Source organism: Halictus rubicundus, chromosome 15 (genome assembly GCF_050948215.1).
Source record: "Halictus rubicundus isolate RS-2024b chromosome 15, iyHalRubi1_principal, whole genome shotgun sequence".
In the NCBI taxonomy this organism is placed as follows: domain Eukaryota; kingdom Metazoa; phylum Arthropoda; class Insecta; order Hymenoptera; family Halictidae; genus Halictus; species Halictus rubicundus.
In genome coordinates this window covers 3,105,737-3,125,004 of record NC_135163.1, presented here as the reverse complement: position 1 = coordinate 3,125,004, position 19,268 = coordinate 3,105,737, and the positions used below count along the sequence as shown (strand labels likewise).

The window sequence follows — 19,268 nt, the reverse complement described above, 5'->3', positions numbered from 1 at the left end:
TGGATCCGTGAAAAAACAGACACGGTGCGCGCGCGCGCGCGCGACGGTGCGACACCGCGTTTCTGGAAGTGTACGAGCTCTGCCTTGTCGCGCGTAACGCGATACGCGATACGCGAAAAGAAAAATGCTAACATGTCTTTTGCTATTTCACCAGGAAGCGACTGTCCATCTCGATCTCCGGTCTAGCCGTCTCTACGACCGATCTGCGACTTCTCGAAGCTCTGCGAGTCAAGGTCGCGAGGCGAAACGACCGCATCGTGTCGAGCAACTGCACGGGCATTCGTTCTCGAAACGTCCGGCGAGTGGTCTGTTTCGATTTTGAAAACGGTTGCGATCGAACTCTTGTTAATAAAACGTACCGGTGCGCGAGCTATACGATCTCGCTTCTGGATCTCGTGTTCGGTCCGTTCGATCATCCGTCGAGAACCCCGACACGATCGGGAACATTCGCGAATTCCGAATTCGATTCGACACCGAGGTAGGGAAACGTTCTCCGACCGATTTAGGGGATCCGAGTAGACTGACCCCGGGAGGATCACAGAGAGTCCCGGGCCGATGGATTCAGAGTGATCCCGAAGGAGTCTTTCGGTTACTCGGACGTGTTGGCAAACGGGATTCATTCTCGGAGGACGCGTGCCGTGGCAGATCCTTATGAGACCAGCTCTCCGTTCAGTTTCCTCTTTGTTCCTTTGCTCTGGCTGGCCGGGGCCCAGGGTCACAACGAATGATAATCACCCAGCACGAGGCCGCTGTGATAACCTCCGTGGGACGTCGACATGCCCATGGAACCCATACCCTGGTACGCCCCCATGCCCATGCCGTTCATCGACATCGTGTTCATCGTGTTCACACCCTGCATCGTGTTCGGCAGCATCGTCGACGGCCCCATCGGGCTCAGCCCACCCATGGAAGGAGCTATAGCACCCATCTGCATCGACGTCGCCGTGTGAGGAAGAGACTTCTGAAGGTCCGCGGAGGTCGGCGTGCTGATCAGGTAATCCTGTAACAGGCGTGATTCCATATCGCGGATATAACAGAGACGTTAGCGTACACGATGAAAATCGGCCGACGATAAACTCGGGTTACCGAAACGCCATTGCTAACCTGCGGGCTATAGTACTGCATATAGTCCAGCTGACTCTTCTGCTGGGCGCAGCTGGGCGGTGGCGGCGGCAAGGTCGCCGTCGGATGCACCAAACCGTGTGTAGCCTGTGCACCGACCTGGAGATGTTGCTGTATCTGATGATGAAGATTCCGCTTGTCGTCGCCGCTCTCGCTGCTGGCGTCGTGGTGCTGCATGTGGTGCGTCGGCGTATGAGGATGACTCAAGGTCGAGCCGTGGCCTTGGTACGCGTGAGGACTCGAGACGGAAACGGGCGGCGGAAGCTGATACATGTTCGACGTCTGCTGGTGCTCCACTATCTGTTGCTGTTGTTGCTGTTGTTGCTGCTGTTGCTGTTGCAACGCGCAAGCCAACGGCTGCTGAGACTGCGGCGGCCCTATCGCTAGCCTCTTCGAGTCTTCGCCGCTCTCGCTACTCGAGTCGTGTCCTCCGCCATGGGTCTTGTCCTCCCTTTGACCACTGCAACAGAAAACGATTGGTCGGATCAGAAACGATGGAAATTATCCATTGATTGTAATCTGAGATACGAGGACGAGCTATAAAGTGATGCCTCTATTCAAGTTCAACTGACATACAGTCAATTCTTTGACATCCGATGCCAAAATTAGAAATACGACAGAACTTCCAATAAGTTTACTGTTATTTATAATTAGACTGCGGATTTTATGGATTTATGATAAAAATGGGCACGCTCGATTTAAAGCGGTGGCCATATTAAAACGATTTAAGGCCACCAGTGTATGTGTTTTGCTTTAGTAAGTTAACTAAAAGAAGGAATGATTTTTTACATGGCTCCTGTGTCTTGGAATCGATGCAAACATTTTTTATTTTGCATAAAGATCCGCAGTCTATAATACTGCATGTTGTTTTATAGTTTTGTCGTTAACAGGAAGCGTTATCAGCTATTCTTATCTAGCTTCGTGATTCTTATGAATTACAGTGTGGCGTTGAGTTTTCTCGAGAAAACTGTAACAATGCCAGAAAATAAATTCCGTTTTGTAACGTAGATATGCATGGCTTTACATAGTATTTTACTGGGAGTGTAATAAACCCACATATCCCTTCCTCAAAAGTCGCCATTCCGAACGGTGAACCGATCTCTAACGGGCGATCTCGCACGAGGTGGCTCGCTCGACGATTCTGGATCGGCGCGATCGCGTTTTACGTATCTTATCGATTCCACGAGCCCCTCGTTACACGGTTAACAATACATGGTGGCCTATCCCCGCATCCCAATTAATATATTCCCCGGCGAATCGGCCTCGCCGCGATTCGCACTTTCGTAATATACCCTCTATCGAATAATCTCGCCCCGACCGGTCTCCCTCTAGCCCGGGCATACGGAACGAGTCTAATATAATTACTGAACGAAAGAACCCGAGACTACAGAGAGTGGAAAAGAGAGAGAGAGAGAGAGAAAGGGATGGAGCAGTTTCGAGCGGTGATCGGCAGTGACTCGAAGCGGAAGAGGATAGGGGCACGGAATAATATCGGGTAAGATAATACCGCGGCCGATGCGTAAACTACCGAGAAGAGGGTACTTGTGAATTAAGGGTGGACGCGGAAGGGGATGGGGAGGGGGCGGACGGGTAAAAACGATGGAAGAATAGGAATATAAAGCGAGATCCGGCGCGAGACAAAGAGACGATCTCGGTCGTCTCGTAAACTCAATTTAGCGGGCTGGACCTCCTCGAAGTCGAAACACGTGGGACCTGAAGGGCCCCGTGACTGTCCCCCTCTTCTTCTTCTTCTTCTTCTTCTTCTTCCTCTTCTTCTTCTTCTTCTTGTTCCCCCGGTTCCTTCTACTCCACCCCCACTACCAGGACATCACGCGTCGTCTTCCACCGTTCCGTTCTCTCTGCGTTCAGGTACGAGCAATCGTTAAGCGCTTGTTTTACAAGTCGTTTAGACGTGCCCGCCGCGATACGGCACTGTCTCCGCCGCAAGTGCCACGACACTTGTCTACGGGGTGTTGTTTTTCGAGAACCGGTCCCCGGGGCCGCCACGGCTAGGCTACCGAGCTGATAACAGAACCCCAAACCGAACTGCTCTTCCTAGCTTATCCGGGATCATTCTATCGCCATTGGTCGCTCGGGCTTCTCGATAGATACCCACGCTGACCCGTGTGAAAATTCACGGTAGAGTCATTAGTAGAATGCGGATGTTTATGGAGTTTTCGATTTTTGTAGACAAATCGTAAGAAAGCGGTGTCACATGAAATTGTATTTTCAGTGGGAACAGCCTTTGTAGATCCAAAATACATAAAAATCGTACTAAATTCTATCGTATTTTTTGTTCTCGGATTTTTTGGACATTTTTATAAGCCATAAATGCATAAAGTTCCGCAGTCTAGTCATTAGGGTTGGTTTGTTTCATTAGGATTCGCGTAAAATTAACAGCGTTGGTTTGATCATCGTTACAGGGGAGTCCCAACACTCTATAAAATATTAACAAATTTTGTTTTCACTGTTGAGAGCTATGTTCTAAGGAAAATAAAAACCCTCAACTTTTTTGAGCGATTTATTATACCGAGTCTTGGGAGAGTACAGTGTTTTACTCGATATATGTCCAAAACACGGGTGTAGCCACGGACATATATCGGACAGGAGATACTATTCTTTGATCCTCGAGCTTCTTGGTCCCTCACGAGGTATACCCCGCGGGATAGTTCTGGGACTTTTATCGGCTAGGGACATATATAGAGTAAACACTGTATACTCTTCCTAACACGCTTGTCTGGGAGTTCTGGATCGCATTCAGTGTCTTAGTTTTTTCGTGACCGATTCGTTTAAAATTCAAAAACTAACCTCTACTAGTACATTTAGGTGAAAATGTTACGTTGTAATTGACACAACAATGGCTTCATTAGACAGGTGTTATTAGTAGGTCTGCGGCACCGCTTTCAATTTTCATTTATTCCTATTTCACTTCCTCCATACCTCTCAATTGAAGTCCAATGTTAAATTCGCGAAATTATTGACGTGTCATATGTATCCAGTTATTACTAAAATTTATTTAATTTGTCCCAGCGTTCTGAGAGACCACCCAATAATTAGTTTTATCGTCTATAATGTGTGAGGTGGACCCCTGTACAGAGTTAACATTAGAATACCAGTAGAGAAGGTTAAATATTATTTTTATATATATGATATTTGTCCGAGCGGTCTGAGGGACCAACTAATAATTAGTTTTACCGTCTATAATATATGGGGTGGACCCCTGTAAACGGTTAACGTTATAATAGCAGTAGAGAAGGTTAAATATTATTTTTATACATGTATGTAAATACATTATTCAAGAGAAAAATAAAAGTTCCAAAGTTTCAGATCAATTGTTCCAGAAATGCCAGACTGACATTATCCTTTGCGCGAAAAATGTGTCAAATTGATAGGAACGGGGGGGGGGGGGGGGAGGGGGTGTTAAGGGCTAAGGAACGCCGGGGATGTAGGCGAGTTTACGCGTTTAAAGTGTTATGCTAACAGCCGTGTTCTCCTATTTCCAGTGAATCCTGTCGGAGCGTAGTTGTTTTCAGCGGCGCGGCGGCGGCGATCGCGAAATTATCGTCGCCAGGATCAGAAGCCGGCACCAAAAAACGATCCCGTGTTAAAAAGGAATCGACCCGGTGATCCTTCCCAGGATCCGACCCCGGTGTCTCGGCGGAGGCGACGATAAATCCGTTCGGCAGGTGAAAATCTGGTCCCCCGGTTGGCAGGCAGGGTAGTCCCCGGGAACGAGAACCGGGGACAACAAGAATTATCTCCGCGAGACGCGATGCAACAGATCCCACACGTGGAACGACGTAGTTTCCGAGACGTTGGACAAGAGGATCGGCTTGTTTCCACCGGTACTTTCCTCGCCACCCGTTGCATGCCAGGGTCCATAACCCCGACGAGGTGTCCCCAGGTATGCCTTATCCGAGGCAGGATCGCGCAGTAAATTTATCCGCGTTGCGCCGCGCGGCCACGAAAGAACGGAATCTTTCGGGCATTATTATTTTCATTAGGATTTGTGACTCATCGCGCGTAGGAGACATTTATTTGGCCGACTCGTTCGCCGTGACACCTACCACTCCGTTCACCTGGGATCAATGTCTACCTCCCATCCCCTCCACCGTCTAACCCGACGTTTCAACCCCCCTTTCGTGCTTTCTTTCGATCGCGACAATTAGTCGATTATTTCGGTAAAGTCGTTCATCAATTAACCATTTGCTATTTTAACTCCGAAACATTTCTCCCAACCTAGAGTATTTCCCTTCTATATATATTTCTTTTCGTGTTATACGTACAAAAATACTGAAGTGTTTAGTAATTTATTAAATACAAACACATTTAATAATGTAAGCAATATTTTGAATAATGATACAGCAATTTTTAGTGAAGCCTTACAGTCGCCATTCGAGTGCTAAGGGTTAATCGTTAAAAAATGGGTGGATGTAATTGCAAACGGTTTAACAAAATATAACAATATTAATACATTGTTTCCTCTGAGAAGGGGAATAAATTCCCATTTAGTTCCTATGTCCTACAATTAATGAAAACGATTTTTATCTTGCATGAAGATCCGCAGTCTTGAGAGTGAATGATGACTGACGTAGCAGTTAACGTGTAATATGAAGGAAAAAGTGGTAAAAATTAATACCACTTAATAATAAATACCATTAGTACACCTTTATTTATTATTTTGGCTTGGTAAAAATTTGTTTCGACCTGTTCCGAGAGTAACAATTTCTTTAAAAATCGCTCGCGGACACAGACTGATATTGCTTGGACGACTGTCAAAGGGTTGACATATCAATTTTGAGTTTTTATAGATAAGTTTGTCCCGATTCCGAGTACACGGGTGCCAAGTTGAAGACAATGAAGGGATTCTGGACGATCAAGGACAAACAGGTAGACCACCTAAGAGCCGTAAAAATGTTTCCAGATGCCTGATAGGATAATTTTAGTCGTCGTTATTCTTAATTGTTTCCGATGCGTTGGGACAGTTCTCCGCGGCGGTAATGCCGAAACGACCCGAAAAACGAGGCTCCGCGCGATTTTATAGCATCACCGTCGGGCGTCGCTTTTACACAGCGTTGCGCAGATAATGATCGAAGGCGCGGCGCGTTTTATTAATCGGTCAGTTCGTAAATAAGCTCCGCTTCGAAATTCCGTCGGCGACCTAGGCTCGACGCGATGGCTGGCGTTGCAAGATCGATTCGTTCGCCCTCGGAACGAAACGGAGAAACAGCCAGAAAATGGTTCCAACCTCGGGACCCGACCGGGCCCGAGACAGATTCTATCTCGCCACAGTCGAGAAACAACGGACGAACGATCTTTAAAACCGCCTTCCTCGCCGCAGGATCCCGGACCAGCCGAACCTTCGACGTACGGAACAGTGAATTATGAATGCTAATCGGCATTTTCGGCGAGAACGGGATTCGGGAACGATGACGAAAGTGTCGTCGTCAACCTCGAACAATTAACACCGGAGCCATCGGAGGACCAGTCAAACCGACCCATTGCAGATTTTTAGGTTTGTTAGGTGGTTGTGAAAATTCGTTTCAAAGTTTGGACGGAGAACCATTCTTGTAACTAGCCTGCAGATCTTTATACAAAATAAAATTTTTGTACGTCAATTGCAATCTATAGGAGCTATAGAGACCTGCTAATATTTGGACGCTTTTAAAAGTCTTGCTCTTTGTTAATATTGGACCATACGACTTGGATTTTCTTTTTAAGAAGTTAGCACAATTGGTTTGCTACATAAAGTGAAACTAAAATTTTTACAAAAATTGCAATTGGTCGAAATTGCAGAGAAAATAGTGAAAGTTGTATTTTGTAACTTTATGTGGACTTACATTGAAAATTTAGAAAGTACGATTTGCAGATCTGTATGAATTGTACATATTCTGAGAATTTCATCAAAATCGGCCAACGTTGCAATGAGCTATAGACGTTTCAAAATGATCACATAAGGGCGAAATACCCTGACAAAAAATTCAAATAGTGTAGTCCAATGTTGACAAAGGTGTGCGATTTTTAAGAGCGTCCGAATATTAGTGGGAGTCACTGTAAGTGAAAATTGATTTCGCTCATTAATAATTTTTATATGCCAAAAATAGTATGTCGACATCGTTAAACTCTTTTTACTGTTTCGAATTACACCTACTGATTTGTGTCGTGAATGCGTAAAATCCGCAGTCTACTTTCAACTATACAGGCACTTATAAACCTTGAATAACTCCGGAAGTATGATACCAGTAGAAAAGTTTTCGAAACAAATGTTGCACGGGTCAACAGGGGGTTAATCTTCTGTTGCTAGGTGGATTCGCCTCAGAGATACGAAGGTCACCTTAGTTTTGTCAGATAGAATGCTATATTTTGGTATTTATTGTTTTCTGACAGCGGCTGTTGAGACGAATCCAATGAGGTGCAACATTCAGGTCTTTGAAGGTCAACCAAGGTCATCTATGACAACAAACGCGAAACAAACTTACATCAACCTCAATGTCGCACCTCATTGGATTCGTCTCGATAGCCGCTATCGGAAAAAAGTACCAAAACATAGCATTCTGTCTAAAACAAAACAAAGGTGACCTTCGTATCTCTGAAGCGACTCCGGAAAGTGGCTTACCGCGGCTGAGAGGTTCAAACTCGAGGCGGTTCTAGGAAACAGAAAAACGCCGCGCGAACTAGGATCGCGAACCCTGACCCCAGTTGTTTGATAAAACAGGGACAACGTGGAGGCGATATCGTGTGGTGGCTCGAATAAAGTGTGCGTCAACGCAGGGGCGACAGAGCCGATATAATCCGATTTTACGAGGCGGCCCGCGGGAGAAAAGGATTCCAGAAGGGAAAGGGGAGAAAGAAGGGGAACAGGAGGGAGATCCTATCTCGACCCCGTGCTGCTCTCTCCAGGCCGATATAAACTTAGACGCGAATTAGTGGAATCGCGCGACCCGATAGCATCTCATCTCGGGTCGGTCGGGCCCGGCGAATAACGCGCCGGGAAATTTATCGGGAAATTAAATTACGAATTATGCTAATCCCGAGTCCTTCTTGCCCTTCCACCGCGAAACTACGCGGCTCCTCGTACGACGTGTCCCCTCTGACAGAAACGGTCAGTCGGGGAATTGATATTTTGTACGCGCTCCTACGAAGGTTAGGGTGTAACGCATCCCTCGCGCGCGCGCCGCTTTCAAATTGCGCGCCACCCACCAACCTCGAGGGTCCCCGGCCATTTGGGGTGAAAGACGATGCGCGAGTGTCGCGCAATAACACGAATCCCCCGACAAAATAGTATTAATTATCATTAGACTGCGGATCTTTATGCGTTTCTGAAAATTTTGAGAAAATGCTATAACATAAAATTCCACAGAATTTAGTACGATTTTTATTTATTTCAGATCTACAAAGCTACCACTGAAAATTAGATTTTATTTGTTTCCGCTTTCCTAAAACTTGCCTACAAAAATTGAAAATTCCATAAACATCCGCGGTCTAATTATAATACAATATATAAGTTATAATGATGTCTTTGTGCAATACATATAATGGTTGAAACGTTTAAAAATGAGTAGATGTAATATAAAACGGTGAAAACATTAGAAGAATTTGGAAATACAGTTATATTATTTTCAATCTATCGAACATATTAAGAAAGAAAATAATTTTCTATTTTACTCCAGTCTGTTGCAATTCAGACAATTTTTATTTTGCTTTAAGATCCGCTGTCCAATGGTTACTCATACTTCATGGCATCCGAATCAGTATCAGACGAAGACAAGAGAAGAATAGAAAGGTAATTAGAAACACTGCTGCTCGCGTTGCTCGTTGATCAATAGCATGGATCAAACAGTGTGAGAATCCGTGTAACAGGGTTCCCGGAGACAACACGGGACCCGCATGGTTGCGGGCCGATCGATCAATTCGCAATTAAGCGAAAATTCTTACGGAATCCGCGGACTCGCCAAATTTTCAGCTCCAGTCAATTAAGATCTCACTGGCTGCCAGTCAGTTTCCATTTCCTCGTTTTTCTAACGAGTCTAATAATATTGTCTCGCGTTTCTAACGCGACGACGAGCGCAATCGGATCGCATCTCCGACGAGAATAGAAGCCCGAAATCTCAGATCTCTTGGCTCGGCTTTTAGCCGGCTTTCCGCCTCTTTCTGTCCCGCTTTCTCTCTTTCTCTCTCTCTCTCTCTTCCTCTCTCTTTCGGTTGGTGTTGGTCGTGCCTCTCGTCTCTGTTCTTCGAAAACCGAGCGGGACCTAGGAGCGTGTGCGTCGTACGCGTGTCTCGCGCGAGACGCCACGCTGACGATCATGCTCTCTCTCTGCGCGATGCTGCGTCTCTCACGCCCTCCAAATTCCTTTCTGGCTGGCTCGTAATCGAGCGAATCGCGAGACATCGCTGCCGAATGTCCCACCAACCGAACGAAACTTAACCTGAGAATCACCTGGCAGTAAACATACCTTGTACAATTTCGGCCGCGCAGTGCGCTCTAAGAATGTCGGCCATATTGGAGAACTCGGTGAAATGTGCCTATTGCCTACATACCCTTTCTGGAAATCGCCTTTTGCAATTAGTAAAGAGATCGAAGAGTTATGTAACTTTTTCACGAATTTATGCAGATTTTATGCAACTTTTCATGGACGTTGAATGATTTGAGTAACGTGTGTAGTTGCTTCCATATTGGTCGAATATGGAACATACATTAGAATTTTATTATTCAATATAAATACAGTGAATTCTCGGTATTTGTCAGCAATACGGGTCTTGTCGGCGTCATGTATTGTTCAGGAGACATTCTGGATCCTCCCGAGCCTAGTTGCCCTTCACGGGGCAGACCCCGCGGTAGTGGGGATAATTCCGCGACGTTTATCATCCAGCGACGTATATAGAGAAATCACTGTGATTTAACCCTTAGCACTCAAATGGTGACTGTAAGGCACCACTAGAAATTGCTGTATCATTATTCAAAATATCTTTTACATTATTAAATTTGTTAGTATTTAATAAATTACTAAACATTTCGGTATTGTACGAGTAAGTTGTACCATTTTCGTATGTATAACATGAAAAAAGATATATAGAAAGGCAATATTCTAGGTCGGAAGAAATGTTTCGTTTTGGTGTTAAAATAGCTTCGAGTGCAAAGGGTTAAACTTGCTTCAAAATGATTAGAAGTCCAATGGAGCGCTTCTAAATCTGGGTCAAAATGGACCCAAGTCTAGCCATTATGAATAAGCTAAAAAGATACAATAATTTCCCAATAATATAATTATAATCTATCGAATCCTTCTAGAATAAGTAGAACCTTACAGGACTGTTTTGGGAAAAGTTTGGCACGGTACGGTACTCATACTTTGCCATTTTATTGAAGCGCGGCCTGAACGCGTAACGGTCACGAACGTGATTTACCACTCTGTAGAAACAATAACAATAAACAAGGCGGGTAACACTGCGTAATATTTCTGGTGTCATCCTCCTGACATGTTCCGCAGGCGGAGTCCGTCAGTGCCAAAGAACGCGTGTCCGCGAAACGAGCGTCCACAAATCAACGGGGCTCAAAGTTAGCCAAACGCGTGATCGTCTTTCGAAAAGCGAGTCGGAATGGAACCGACGCGGCGCGTCGCGGCGGGCAGCACGGGAAGATAACCGCAAAGCGGATCTGCTCGGCGAGCCGTGGCCGAAACACGCGAAACTTGACTTCCTGCCGGAACTTTCGTAAGATTACCTGCGAATTAAAGGGGCATCGGGTATTATCCGGTTCCCTGGAACAGAGGGAAGCCTCCGGATTACTCGACCGAGGAAAACAGGAAGGTACACACCGCGACAAAACTGCCGGGACGTTCGGAAAATTCTTTGGGTAGTTCATAGTGAGCTCTGGCCTATGGTCCGTTCGTATTCCGTGGCTGCCATCTTTTGCTTTTTAGTTACCCACTATTTACTAGCTATAATTACCTGGCTGGAATAAATAAGTGCGTTTCTCAGATTTCGGTGAAAATTGTTTTGTAACTGTGAGAAAAGGGACCGTGTCCGGCACTGCATTCTGCTGACCTTCAATTTGATTAAAACCACAGCAATTGATTGAAGAAATTGATTGAGCAAGCTTATGATCACGATATCTGCAGATACGAGCATTGATACAAATGGTTTAGACAATGAGATTTAGACTGATCTGATAAGTAAATATCTCAATTGCAACAAACTGGAGTGAAATAGAAATTTATTTTCTTTGTTAATATGCTTGGTAGGTTGAAAATAATATTGCAGTATTTTTAAATTCTTCTAATGTTTTTACTGTTTTAAATTACTTCTACTCATTATTGTCGTAAATGCACAAAATCCACTGTCTACTGATCACCTGCAAGAATACGTAATCAATAGACTGCGGCTTTTATGCGTTTACGACAAAAATGGTTAACCACAATTTAAAGTAGTGGGCATATTAAAAAGATTTAAGGATACCAGCGAATTGGTTTCAACTGAATAAAATAATTAAAAGACGAAACAAATTTTTATATCACTCCTGCGTCTTGCAATCGATGCAAATATTTTTTATTTTGCATAAAGATCCGCAGTCTAGTAATCGAAAACATAGACTTGCGTATGGGAATTTTAGGAGTGACCTTCGCAAAGCTTCTCAAGGTCAAACAAATACAATCATCATGTCATACTCGAGAAGAATAGGTGTTTCGAGGATTGACGAGAACCTTGGCACAATTGTATAGTAGTGGGGGGTGTCGCTTTTTGAAAGAGACGAAATCAATTATTCATGAATAAACTCATAGTTTACGTTTAATGGAACCGGTCCACGGTGTCTGATGTCAACTTATGCGGTGTCGTAGTAAAGGGGGAGTCTCGATCTTCAAGTTTATGGTATTTTTGATTGTTAACAAGATTTCTGACAAAATCTTTTAAGAAAATATTTGAAATTCTTCAAGATGAAGCAATTTACCACTCGATGGTTAATGTAAAGGAATTTTTGAGAAAATTGAAGACAGTCCCGACACTTTTCGAGCACAGTAGTCTCACAGTTTTGTTAGGGGGTGTAGAAGGGAGGAGAGAATGCTGGGAAAAGGCAGGAAGGCAAACTGCGCCGCCGCCGCCGCGGATCTCGAGGAGCCGAAGGACGCAGAGCAAATTGAAAATCGGTTTTGGCTAGTTTGTCAGGGGGGCAGAAGGGAGCGAGCAAGGATTTTCCCAACGTGTACCCCCCGGTGGTCCCCTTCGACGGCCACTTCGGGAGCACAGTCTCGCTTCTTCTATCCATCCCGGCCGGCAGGTGAGCACGTCGAGGAACCAGAAGGTAGGGACTTCTGCCGGGGCAGCTGATTCCATAAGCAGATAGGAAAGAATTTCTTCGGCCTAAAATAATGGGGATGCAGCCTACCGTGTACACACCGCCTCTGTTTACAAACTTCGACTCTCCCTCTCTCCGCTCTTTCTCCTTCTTTCTCCCGTGGCTCTCCACGTGGTCAAGCCCCGGCTCTCCCGGCCTTTTCTTTTCTTTTCTTTCCTTTTATCCGCGCGTGTGTATTCTTGGCCGGCCACCCCTCTGACTGCTAAATCCCACCGTCGCGCAATTTCACGGGAAAATATCTTCCTGCTTGATTGTACCTTTCTCTTTCTCTCTCTCTCTCTCTCTCCCTCTCTCTCTCTCGAGCTTCCACCGTATAAAAATAATCAGCAGACTGCGGATCTTTATGCATTTATGGCATACGCCGAGGAGGCAGAAAACGTGTGTATTCATAAAAACGAATATTTTTATTTCACCTGTGCAATCACTTGTAAATCTTTCAATCGATCAAAAAAATTCTTCCCTCATTTTTCATAAAACGATGTATGAAACTTTCTTGACAATTCCACTGTGGATTTGATGTTCCATTTTTGGAGGTTTTTTAGGTTATATTTTAACACTTTGCAATTCCAGTGTGACTCGACGGTTTACCGCATAAATTATTAGATAAACGGCAGAAGGATCCAGAAGTCCCAAGAATCTTCTTTCTTTATATTGTTCATTTATAAACTTCGGTCCGCGAGTCAAAGCTACCCGATTTTTAGTTTCCATTTCTTCTAAAAACTCATAGCTTTTCGTACCTACTAACATTTCAGTGTCAATGAACGATGTATAAAGATGCCAACATAATCTCTGCTCAATTGCTTTTAATTGCATGTTTTTTCTGATAAACCTATCCTAAAGCATAAATCTACCCAACCATACGTTCTAGCAAGGAAAACCTGTAAAATCAACGAGACTTGATAGTATACTATACAGTATTACTGAGTATCGTATGTAGACAGCGGATCTTCAGGCTAAATAAATATTTTCTGCCTCAACTGCAACAAACTGGAGTGAAGTGGAAACTTATTAATATTTTTACTGGGTCGAAAATAATATAACAGTATTTTAAAATTCTTCTAATATCTTTTACTGTTTTAAATTACACCTACTCGTTTTTGCCATAAACACCGCTGTCTTAATATAACAGTATTTTAAAATTCTTCTAATGTCTTTTACTGTTTTAAATTACACCTACTCGTTTTTGCCATAAACACCGCTGTCATAATATAACAGTATTTTAGAATTCTTCTAATGTCTTTTACTGTTTCAGATTACTCCTGCTCGTTGTTGCCATAAACACCGCTGTTCACTCGCTAATGTTAACCCTTTGCACTCGAGTGGTGATTCTGAAGCACCACTAGAAATTGTTGTGGCATTATTTCAAAGAAATTACAAAAAATATTACAAAACATTCGTTACATTACAAAATTTGTATTCAATAGATTGCTAAACATTTAAATAGCATATGTGGAAATCGGATCAGTTTCGTATGAATAAAATGAACATATTCTAAGACAGAAGAAAAATTTAGTTTTAGAATGAAAATAGCGCCGAGTGCAAAGGGTTAATACTGCCGTCGGCGAAAACAGTTGTCGATGAAATCAGATTTCGGTCAAATCTGGAGTCGACGGGCCCCCCGAAACCAAACAACTTTTTCCCGAAACATTTCTTCCTGTCCCAAGAGATATTATGCAGATCTCTTGTGACTCGGCCGGGTATTCCGTCGAGGAATTCTTGAAAGGTAAATCGAAGGATTGATAAAGCCCGAATTCAGATTCCGGGGGTTGATAGGAGCGATCGATCCGGTCGTTAGGTAGTTGCCCGCTAATAGCTACGTGACAGACCGATAAAATCGCAGCAGGTAAACTCAGTAGTCCTCCGTCGAATAACAGGACCGCAGCGTTAAAACGCTTTCGGTGTTCCGGAATTCTTTAATCCGGATTACGTTGAACCTGCCACTCGGTAGTCTTCTTCGTCTCCATGGGACCGTGTTACACAAGCGAGCGGGAATCGGTCTGTCGCCTGTTCCTCAGCCACCCCGACGACGGGACACAGCCTCCGGGAAACTTTCGTTACCGCACACGGGAACGTTCGTTAATAATCATGTCAACGATCGCCTGATCGGTCTCGCCGCGCGAAACCGATTTGAACACGGACCGAAATCGTTTCTCGCGGTGGAACCACCCAACGCGCGCTCTTTCACTTCCCGCGAACGCCGGTATGCAAATCGATGATAGATCTCTCGGTCTAGATTATCGAAATCGTCCAGTCGTGTTTCGTGTATTTTTTCCTTCGCAAACAGGTGAATATTGTAACCCGTTAGTGGTCCATGCAGTCGAGCCACAGTGATTTCTGCAACCAGTTGTCGGATCACCAAATTTATATTATTATGGTATAGTGGTTATTAACTTGTATTTTGGGAGGATTTTTCGGATTAGGGAAATATTACGGGTACCCATAGGTAATCAATTATTTGCAAAGAATTTGTTTTGCCTTTAGTTCTGTACCGATCGTTGAAGAGGAAACACGCATTCTTTGACAGTTTTCGGTAAAGCAGCCTGTGTTCAAAATATTCTAAAAAGTATAATTTTCTTTACAACCCTGTAATAAAATGGCGGCGTCCGTACCTTCCTAGGATCATATTTATCATTGCACACCTCGAGTCATATTTTGCTTTACGCACCCTGGATTTCTATAAGAGGGGGATTGAAAATTTGCAGGAAAGACGGCACAAACTGTCCTTGATAATGATGGAGATTATATAATAAATTAAGAAATAAAAACTTGAATTTACTACAAAGTTTCTTTAGACTTCAAAATAATTGATTACTTATGAGTACCCCTGATATGTTTAAAAGAATTCAAGATCTTCAAATTTCCGGGAAAAAGTGCATATTTTCGCAGAAGTTTAGGGATACCAGTTTTGTGTAAATTCAGTGGCGTCGAAAGCAATGTTCTCGATTGTTTTCAGATGTTTAATGAAAGAAGAAATCGATTGTTCGTCGATGTTTCTTTTAATTCGTTAATCGGAAGCAGCGGTAGGATCCCCGCAGCCTCGGTCTTCCGAACGGAGCAAACTAATTCGCTTCGGGCGGCAATCCCTCCCGCGACCGGCAAGATTAACGGCGCGATAATTACGAGGGTAACATGGATAACGAAACGAAAGACGAATAGCCGGACAGCGGATAGTTCGCGGGGAAGAGTTATCGACCTTTTAGTCCGGCGGTCGTCGGTCGCCGCGCGCCGGCCGCACGCGGAAAATGAATGGCGCTTGATCCCCGACGGATCGACTTGTTTCGACGGGAATAATCGCGCGGAAGAATGCTTCTGCCGCGACGAACGCTGCCAGAAAGTACGGATTTTCATGCCAAATCCTGGCCAACAGGGCGGCGAGACGCTCACCTCTCCGCTGCGTCGGCGGAAGAACGGCGACAAACGTTCGATCGTAAATTTCCGTCGCGAGATCCAAGAATGCTGCGAGGATCGACCGCGCGTGCGCGGTCACCTCTGCGGCGATCCAACGACGATTGAAATATGCCGGGGATCTGCCGTATGTAATCCACGAGGGAATGTTTATGCATTTGCGGCAGACGCGATTAGTAAATTACGAACCAATGGTGATTATTCACTTCGGCGATGCCTCACGGTTTTCGATGACCTCGAAATATGTTACCAATGTCATCGTTCTGAACAACTTTTCCCTATAGGCGCCGCTCGGTCTTCGTTTTTGAGATTTTCGCAGAAAAATCCAGGATTTCTATAGCAAAGTCCGCTTCCTCCCAATGATTGAATTCGTCCTTCAGGGGGTGAAGGGCTTCAAGAAATCTAACCCGGACGTAACACATTCGTTTAAACCCTCCGTGGGGTAATAACAATCTAGAAACGGGAGTCCTCACCCGATTTCCCAGCAACTTTTCAAGGTCATTCTTTTCGTGATTTCAAGGCCACCGATGTTTTCTACAGTCAGCTCCTCGTTCTAGCAAATAAGTAGTACCAGAATTAGATTGTAGGACCTCAAAAATCCCCAAAACCGTTCTGTTAGTGATCAATAGACTGCGGATCTTTATGCAAAATAAAAATGTTCTACCTGAATTGCAACAAACTGGAACGAAGTAGGAAGTTATTTTCTATTTTAATATGTTTAATAGGCTGATAATAATATAACAGCATTATTAAAGACTTCTAATTTTTGTACTGTTTGAAACGAAGCTCACTCATTTTTGTCATAAATGGATAAAATCCGCTGTAATCGACAATGTGTAATTGACAGAGACTTTTGTCCAGCTTTTGTGCGTTTCGTTCTAAGGCAAGGAATTGAATCTTCTCCCATAAATCTCGTTGCGCACACATTGTGTTTAATATCAATTGGCCATAATTAGTAATGCGAGTTCTGTTGACGGTTCTCAAGGACCGACGCGTGCTCTTTATCGCTTGAAACGAGACGTCTCGACAAAAAGGCGGCCGAAATGTACTCCGCGCTCGAAACTGGTAGCCACGCGTTTCGCCATTTCTATTTACGCGTAAGTCATCGTAACAGTCCTTGACCACGAATTTTATTGCACGGTATTAACGGCGTTTCACGAGGATCGGAGGTTTACAGAAGCAACAAGAAACATGATTCGAGTGGCATGCGAGAACGGTCGGGTCCAGTGTTCCTGGGTCGGTTTAATAGACTGCACGAAATACGGTGCAAACAGAGCCGAGTTTAGATCGAAAAGCAACCGGTGCGACAGTATTTACTCCCTTCACGACTGTATAACTTAGCGATCTCTGGAGGCTTCTCCGCCTCTACCAGTTTCAATTTACAACGATGTATCGTAGGTGTCCGTAATCCTTTAGCTTTGGAATTCCCACGAATTCCGGGGATCTTCGAGCAATTTTTAGAAGCTGGTCGAAACTACACGGTGCAAATTTTCCAGAGTCAAGACTATTTGCCTAAAATATTAGGACCTTGAATAAGTTCTCGCTGTTTCTTTTACAAAATAAAAGCTTTTACCCAATGTCCTTGCTTCTGGATCATTCCTAAAACTTTTAAACGTTCTGAAACAGTTGACTCATCTACTTGTAATGTTTTTCCAAGTTCTGCTAGCGTCTGACATCGGTCTTGATCGAGTAATTCCTCCAACTTTTCGTCTTCAAATTTTTTCGGTGCGCCAGAACGTTCTTTATCCTCAAGTTCAAAATCATTATTTTTGAAGCGTCGAAACCAGTCTCTGCATGTCGTATCCGACAAAGCATTGTCCCCATAAGTCTCAACAAGAATTCTATGTGCCTCAGCTGCAGATTTCTTTTGAATAAAGTAGTGCAATAAAATTCCCCGCAAATACACTTTATTTGGCACAAAAGTAGACATTTTCAGAACTAAGAAAAAATTACTTTGTTTACACTAAAGTGAACTACCATACACTGAAATTTAAGGTTAGATACACTACTGCCTTGCATGTGTGTTACCATTCGAAATTCCACGAACGGGGTACTGCTACTGTCATTTTTTAAGAAACAGCGAGAACTTATTCAAGGTCCTAATACAAATTTGAGAATATCAGTTAATTTAAAATAGAAATTGCTGCCTATGAAATGCCCGATTCTAGAATTCAAATCTTAGAAAGAAATACTATGACAGTCTACAGGTTTATTATACATACATATGTACATTATTCGAAGGTGCAAAGCTAATATTTTTTATTATAAAAGTACTTCCTTGGAAGGAGGTGATTCCTCAGGTGATTTCAAGTAACTTTTTCCTTTGCGAGAATGTTCTCCGTGGCTCTGGTAAGGAGTTATTCACGAAAAATACTGACCAATCGGAGCGCGGATACACCGGACAGACTCCGCCTGGGCGGCGAGTCTCGTTGAGCGTGGCGTTGGCATTGGCCGGGCCGGAATCGGTCCGCCGTAGCCGCGCTCTGATTGGTCTGCGTTTTTCGCTAATAACTACTTAACGAAGCTGCGGAGAATATTTTCGCAAAGGAAAAAGTTATTTCAAATGATCAGAGGAATCATCTCTTTCAAGGAAGTACAGCATTTTAGAGACTCTCTGTATTTTGAAGTCATCTGATCGACTTCTTAACCTTTTCACGAGAGATATCTTAGCTTAGAAATTTTCAAAAATCATCTTTTTGTTTTCTGAAGCATAGATAAAAGTATACCGAAAAGTCTCCCAATGAAAAGGAGATTTGTGTTTTGTCTGCATTTTAGACTCGGGGGGGAAGCACTATAACGACTCCCACTTGATTCTGCACATCTTTTAGCACCATCTGCCAAATATGCATACGTATATTCGATTAGTGTCGATTACCTTTACGCTTCTAGAGGACTTTAAAAATTCAGGTGAGCAACCGGTCGCGTCAGCATCATTATTTTTCCTTCTTTCAACCTGGACACGTCGGGGCCGAAGAATCAAGAGCGTCTCATGCGACGTCGCTCCAGGACGAACAATTCCTCCAGAAAATGAATTTTTTTCGCTCGGTTACGTCCACCGTGACGTCCATTGTTCCCCCGGAAGGACGGGAAGGCAGGAGAGGCGAGGAGCAGCGTCAAACTGGTACCAAGGTAACGCACAAAGGAGGGATGATGCTCTGTGTGCTCCGTCGATGTGAAACAAAAGGAAAGAAGCTTCGGAACCGATCATGCGCGAAACGTGTATCGCGGAGAAGCGAATTCGACGGGGAGGAAAAAAGAAAACGTTCACGGCTGGCGTTCGGCGCGCATCCGTCCGACGAAATAAGCCGACCGCTCCAACTGTTATGAGAATAACTTCGATTAACTGTTAAACGGCCTACAAAACAATAACAAAACTTCTGTATCTTTCATT

General features: G+C 44.0%; 1 protein-coding gene across 2 annotated transcripts in view; it reads right to left on the bottom strand.

Annotated features, from left to right (window-relative positions):
• Positions 1-527: 527 nt before the first annotated feature.
• So (SIX homeobox 1 protein sine oculis) overlaps positions 528-19,268 on the bottom strand; it is a 52,797-nt gene continuing 34,056 nt past the window's right edge. The window contains exons 4-5 of one of the 2 annotated variants that reach the window (XM_076800665.1): positions 1,105-1,582; positions 528-1,000 (exon numbers count right to left, since the gene is read on the bottom strand). In XM_076800665.1, coding sequence (XP_076656780.1) covers positions 716-1,000; positions 1,105-1,582 — 763 coding nt within the window. In that variant the 3' untranslated portion in view covers positions 528-715. The remainder of the gene's footprint in view (positions 1,001-1,104; positions 1,583-19,268) is intronic. The other variant, XM_076800666.1, reaches the window with a different exon arrangement.